The sequence below is a fragment of the Dendrobium catenatum genome, unplaced genomic scaffold (assembly GCF_001605985.2).
Source record: "Dendrobium catenatum unplaced genomic scaffold, ASM160598v2 fragScaff_scaffold_1351, whole genome shotgun sequence".
Taxonomy (NCBI): domain Eukaryota; kingdom Viridiplantae; phylum Streptophyta; class Magnoliopsida; order Asparagales; family Orchidaceae; genus Dendrobium; species Dendrobium catenatum.
The window spans coordinates 1,340,015-1,347,212 of record NW_021319813.1 but is presented as its reverse complement, the minus strand read 5'-3'; the positions used below and the strand labels follow the sequence as shown (position 1 = coordinate 1,347,212).

Below are 7,198 nucleotides of genomic sequence, written 5' to 3'. Positions count from 1 at the left end.
CTACCAATAGGTATTTCAGATGCCTGTTCCAAAATCGAAAATCCACAATTAGTAATTTGACATGCTCTTTGATCAGTAGCTCTGTCATCAAGTATCTTTCTACTCTGTTGATTGTAGAGTAAAAACAAGCAAACATATTAATGAGTAAAGTGTGAAGAACCTCTCATACAATTCTTCAATCTGATATCATCCTTCCTTCTTCTAGGTAGATCTTCCACCGATCCCAAGGATTGGAGTTCTTTAAACAGTTTGTGTTTAGACCCAGAAGAGCCACCTTCCTTCTTAGACGCATTTTTTTTCTTCATTAACACAATCTTTTTAAAATTTAAATTAATCTCAGAAGTAGGAGTAATAAATTCGCCACATACTCCTCCCATTCCATCAATAGTAACTTCCAATACATTATTCTTTACTGAGTTAGCTATAGGCGAAACAGAATTCTGTTTAGCAACAACCTCTGACTCAGTCACGATATAACCTGAAGGAAGAGCCAAATCAGAAACAAGATCTGATACAGGATTAACGGCCACCTCTTCTTCATCCGGCATATGAGTAAGTTTGAATTCAATTAAATTTTGAGCTACCAACGGTTCAGAAACTTCAAGAGATTTCACGAGTAAATCAGAAGGAATTTGTTCAGCAACAAAAACGGTTTTAGAAAAAACCATCTTTCTCTTCTACATCCAGCATTTGTGTAAGATTGAATTCAATTTTTGAATTTTGAATTTCCAACGGATTAGCACTCAATTATTGATAAATCATCAAATAAACATACTAGGCTCAATTATATAAATTTATTTGTTTTACCCCGATATTTTATCACATAACAAGCGCAAATAAATCTACAAGTTTGTTCCTATCATGATTTGTACATTTGAAATTGGACTATTTTGTTTCCAAACACAGTTAGGATTGGAGGAACAAAATCATGCCCACCACTAAAAACAGTGAAAGTAAAATTCTACATCATGTCACTTTAGAAAACATTAAGATATTCAGCTATATAAAAAAATTATTATTTTAATTAATATCCTTCTATTAAACTCATGAGACAATACTATGATGTAAAGGTTAGTCATCGGGACAATTAAATGAGCTCACATAGTGGTAGTTCGTACACCTGTTGTAATCTTTTAGCTTTGTTCATAAAGTTTATAAAACTCCTTTTTCTCATCTAAACCTTTTTCAAAACACAATATTTGAATGCATAATTGATTAAAAAATGTTCTAAAATTAGTAAAAAGTTATCATTGAACATTTTGTTATTGATGTAGTGTCCCATTTCATGATCGAAATAATTTGATAAACTTACATATGATTACATTAAATTTTATAAAATATATTCTTCCAAAAAAAAAAACTTTTAATAAGAGGTGGTCTTCTGGAGCTAAAATAACTATACGTATGATAATTTTGGGACAGCCGCTTGATTTCCGCCGCTTCCTTCAACGGAGAGGAAAGGAGCGAGGTGGCGGATCGAAGGCACAACCGCTTTAGGACTACCCTGGCGGACTGAAGTTGAAAATCAGAGCGGATACTCTCACGGCGGTACGATCACCGCCAATCCCCTTTTCCTCCATTTCTCCTTCGCATGGGTCTCGATATCTTTGGGCGTGGTCTGTAGTGATTTCATTTCCAACTCAACGTGATCGAAGGATTCCAGGCGTCGCCGTAGGCTGGCGACGCTTAGGATAAACATTTCGGTTGCTTCCTTAACGGCCGGTCAAGTCTATTTGATAAATTTGCCAACCAGCGGAAGGGCGTAGTCGTCAACTACTAACAGGCGAATATGCTGTGGTTGATGCGACTCTCTGGTTTCCTATCTGCAACCATGGTTGTGATAGTTCTTTCGCCTTCCCTGCAATCGTTTCCCCCTGCGGAGGCAATCCGATCCTCCCATTTCGATAGCTATCTACGTTTCCCTGGTCAGATCGGCTCGGCCGGCACTGACCGACCCCGATTTCCATTTCGCGAGGCCTCGCCCTTCCACAATGCCGAAGAATGCGAGGACTCGACCATCGATTCCACGGCGTGCGACCCGGCGCTGGTCCACATCGCGATCACTCTTGATGAGGAGTATCTCCGCGGGTCGATTGCCGCTGTACACTCGGTGTTGCAGCACTCCCTCTGTCCGGAGAGCGTCTTCTTCCACTTTCTCGTTTCGGACACTAGCCTTGAATCCTTGGTACGTACGGCGTTCCCCCGTCTCCGATTTAAGGTATACTACTTCGATCCGGAGAGGGTTAGAGGCTTGATCTCAACGTCCGTGCGGCAGGCACTCGAGCAGCCGCTCAACTACGCGCGAAACTACCTTGCCGACATGCTCCAAACCTGCGTCCGCCGCGTAATCTACCTCGATTCTGACCTTGTCGTAGTCGACGACATAGCCAAGCTGTGGAGGACGGACCTGCGTGGACGAACGGTGGGTGCACCGGAATACTGCCATGCCAATTTCACTAAGTACTTCACCCAACGGTTTTGGTCTGATCCAAAGCTCGCCGGCACCTTTGCCGGCCGGCGGCCATGCTATTTCAACACCGGCGTAATGGTCCTTGACCTTGAGCGGTGGCGGCGTTCTGGCTACACACGTCGGATTGAGCGGTGGATGGAGGTGCAAAAGGGCGCTGCCGGTGACGGCGCCGGCGGACGAATATACGAGCTTGGGTCGCTGCCACCGTTCCTGTTGCTATTCGCCGGACACGTGGCGCCGATCGAGCACAGATGGAACCAGCACGGACTGGGAGGTGATAATGTGAGAGGAAGCTGCCGTGATCTACATCCTGGGCCGGTGAGCCTCCTCCATTGGAGCGGCTCCGGCAAACCATGGGCCCGGTTCGACTCTAACCGGCCATGCCCGCTCGACGCCCTTTGGGCTCCTTATGACCTGTACGGCCCCACCCCCTGACCCACCAGCACCCGTCACACTCATTATTGTGCGTTCGCATTTTTCACTTTTACTCTACTGTAATTTTCGCCTTTATTTCCACGTTTTGGATTTTTTCCTCACAATATTTTTTTTTTTTTTGGGGGATTAACGGGGCGAGTTGTATTTTATTCGTATTGTTATTTTGCCTCTGCAAATAAAAGAAAATCATATTGATTTGTTCAAAAAAAAAATTTTTTTATTGAGAAATAATTAGTTTGACAATGATTTTTGAATTTTTTTTAAAATTTATTATTATTATTATTTTCTTTCCGTAATGAGCGTGTATATTAACTAATTCAAGTTTTAGTATCAGCGCGCCGCGAGCAAAAGCTCCTGAAAAAAATTTTACTTTCCAGTTTTCTCTGTGCCCTTCTGCAGGCCAGCTGGCCTTGGAACTCGGGCTGCAGTGATGAGCTGCAATTCCTGGGTTGCCCATATCAATCTCAGCTCGGTCAATATCTTTTTTCTATTTTATTTGTCTTTTATGTTTATATTTTATTTATCATTTCATTCATTTGCGCTAAAAAAAATTAAAATTATTCCCCCAAAAAATATTTGATTGATCCCAGCCGTCTGTTTCGTTCATCTGAATAGTTTGACAGGTGGCGGTGCCTAGTAAATGCCTGGCCGAAAGCGCGAGAGCTCAGGCCTAACCTGTGATCTACCGCCCAAAACCGATTTCTTTTCTTACATTACAAACCTCGACATCTTCATGAATTTTGAATTGTTTATAATTCCATATATTGACAAATACAATGTGGAGCAAATACTTTGTATGCAGATTTGGTTATTAGTAATGCTAGCATGCCTAACTACATTAAACTTTGTTAATCTTTTTATCTCTTCCTTAGAGTGTCAACTCTAATGGCGGACGGAATAGCGTTTCTTTAATGATGCTGTTGCAAGTAGTTTGTTTTCTAGCCATATTAGGGATTTGTTTAAGAGAGAGATTAGTTAATAGTGGTAATTACAAGGCATGAGCTTTTGAATCATGAGACATTGTGCCCCACCAGTAAGTTACCGGGCAAGACGTACTTGTCACGCTCGCTTCTCGTCTCTTTATGCGTCGGTAGATTATGGCGATGGTGACATCGCATCCACTGGTGCCCATTCCTTTAAGTAATTATTAGCAGTTCATTGTTATCTCTTGCTAAAGAAATACTAAGAGTGATTAAGAAGCCGCAATATGCCAAAAATCGTAGTTTAATGACTTGAGTCGTTGACACTAAGCGATCAGGAGTGGTGCACATACATAATATATCCCCGGATTCTTCTGCTGATGGGGACAGCAGGGCTGCTCTTATAAAATGAACGGTTCGGATTTGTTGTTGTATGAAGATGATAACTAGTTGGCAACTGCTTGGGATTTGCTTGGTCAAGCAAGGTATCAGCCAATAAGTGCATGTCAAGTAGTTCCTCCAGCTGTTGTTGTGGCTTTTATTATCTGGGCCCATGTGATTTGGTTGCTTCGATTTGCTGTGCTTTCTTAGTTTTTGCGTGCTTAAATTTGTTTTCTGATTGCTTAGCGGTGTTGCATTGTGATAAAGGTCTCGAGATCGAAAGCATTGTACGGGTTTTCATTTTTACTTTATTTGTTTGCAGATGAATAAAATTATCGCTGTTATGAATGTGAATGGTGATGGATAATATCCTGTAGTAATTGTTTGACCGCTATTAGGGCTAATTTTTTTATAAATTCTCAGGACATAATCTCGTCCCTAATAATTTAAGTCACTACAACTCTCCTTGGCCTATTGGTTGAGAGCTTAGGCTTCCAACTAAGAGGTCCAAGGTTCGAGTCCATGTGTATGCGTTGTGTGTGTGAGTTTGCCTTAAATGGCCTAAATGTCCCAAAAAAAAAATATTTATATTTTTTGTTTCGATAATAATTAGATCAGTTTATATGTGAAGTATTTGATATAATAGTCGAACATGTAAAAAATTAATATAATCTATAAATTAATAAATCATCATTCTAACTAAGTCTGTGAGTCATGTTAAATGTTTCGTTAAAATATAATATATAATAATATAATATTATATTAAATATAATATAATAATATGATGATCTTTTTTTGAGAAAATGCAATTTTGCATTAATAAAAAAAGAAAGTACAACCTAATACAAACTAGGTAGAAGAAGCTAATGGTTCATTTTTTAATAAAAAAAGGAACATTATTGAAAATAAATTCGTTAATCTAAACTTATTATAAATGATTTGAAACCCACTATTTCCTATTTTGAAACTGTTGAGATGCTGAGGATACCAAAGAATTAAACAACCCGAGGGTTGATTAGTATCCCAGAGTTTCCATCCAGTTGGAGAATAAGACTTAGTAATGATCCCATAATCAATTCTAAGAAGTCTAAAAAATCAAATTTGAAGAGAAAAGAAGCAACAAAATCTAAAAAGGAAATTACATTTTATCAAAGAAATCCAAAAATCACTTAAGAATATCATAGAGAGATATTCCATAAGCTTTTCCCAATATCCAAAGTCAGGAATCAATGAAAGATAACTCCAAACCTTTTGATAATTTGCTCCATCTTCAACTATCTATCCACTTTGATGTTGTCAACTGGATAACTATCAATCATATTTCATTAGATAAAAGAGAAGAAGAACCCTTGATACCGTTGTTCACTTTGAGTTCAGACATCTTCCTTCTAGGTAGCTCTTTCACCGGTCCTAATGCTTGTAGTTCTTTGAACAAAATGTGCTTAGATCCCGGGGACTTACTCTCCTTAACAACTTTTTTAAGAGAAGATTTCTTAAAATTCAAATTAATTGTCGACAATGGAGAAGAATTTCTTAATAAGTCTATACCTTTTTTTTATTTTAGGTTTAGAAGCTGAAATAAATTCAGTATAATTGCTGGAAGCAGTCGCCATTATTTCCTTTTGAGAATTTGAATTGTTTAAAATGAATTCTGGTTTGTTAGATTCTTGAAATCCAGCAACCTGATCAGAAGTAATTGCAACCTTAGAAGGAGTCAAAACTGAAATTTGCTCCTTCTCAAACTTCTCCATAACCGCCTCCATCGTTTGAGGATTTTGAATGATCAAATCTTCAGCTATCTTATCCATATACGATGGACCAACAACATTTAGTCTAGCTGTATTTGATGTAGAAAAATCTGGATTTAACTCCTCAACAACCTTATCTACCTCCATACTTTGTGTTATTTCAAAAATAGAATTTTGAATTCTTGAAATGGAGCAGTTTTCTTTCACGGTTTCAGCCAAGTCATCATGATTTTCAGCATTATGTGTTGAATAAACACCTTCAGCTCTTACTACCCGTCTTTCCTCCACCATACCAGGATTTTTGAATTCAGATTTTGAATTCAAATTGCAGGTGGTCTTCTAGTTACCTCCATCCCCGTGAGCCAAATTAAATTCAAGTTTTAAAATCTGAATTTCCTGATTTAATTCTTCATGAAAATTCTCCTCCCTTTGAGGGATTTGATTATGTGGTAGATTAAAGACAACCCTTCATTGACTTCTTATGAAAAAGAAAATTCCCTCGTGAAAAATAAACTACTGGTCATATTAAAAGAAAATCACTTTCATATATTCTAATAAATGGAATCATGTATCAAAGATCTTTTGACCAAATAGGTTTATGTTATCTCATTAAATTAGAAGCTCAGAAGATTGTCGAAGAAATCCATGCTAGATTATGGGATACTATTAGTCATCAATGATGGATTATTGCAAGAATGTTGCATGTCATTTCCATCAGTGACAAGCGAATAGTGTAGTTCATCAATTGCAAAATATTCGACATCGTATAATTGCTTTATAGACTTTTGAAAGTTGGGGTCCGTATATCATCGACATGATTGATCTACTATCCTTTAGAGGTCACATCATTGTATTAATAGCAATATATTGCTTCCAAAAAATGGTTAAACTCCATTCCATTATGAGAAGTTAAAGCACAACATGTATTAAAGACCATCTCTTATATCAATTTTTTATTTCTCGTTGAATCATATCTATTCATGATCCATCTTTTAGAAGCACTATTGACCTATTTTTGTCTGAGGTCAGAACCCTACATTAAAGCCTCACTCTTGACTTTTAATTCCTTGAGATCCACATCAAAATTTAAATCAAGATCTCCATTGTGCTCTACATGGTGATTGAACCTATGAACCCTAAATCTGCCATTTGATAATTACTATTGATGGTCATTTAATTAGCTACTCAATCAATGATAATCATCTAATTATTGTCTATAATTTGAGTATTTTAAATCCTAAACT

General features: G+C 37.8%; 1 protein-coding gene across 1 annotated transcript; it reads left to right on the top strand.

Annotated features, from left to right (window-relative positions):
- Positions 1-1,276: 1,276 nt before the first annotated feature.
- LOC110099849 (probable galacturonosyltransferase-like 7) lies at positions 1,277-3,106 on the top strand. The gene has a single exon (XM_020827144.2). It carries the CDS (start codon positions 1,790-1,792, stop codon positions 2,903-2,905), a length of 1,116 nt encoding a protein of 371 aa, XP_020682803.1. The 5' UTR covers positions 1,277-1,789; the 3' UTR covers positions 2,906-3,106.
- Positions 3,107-7,198: the final 4,092 nt, after the last annotated feature.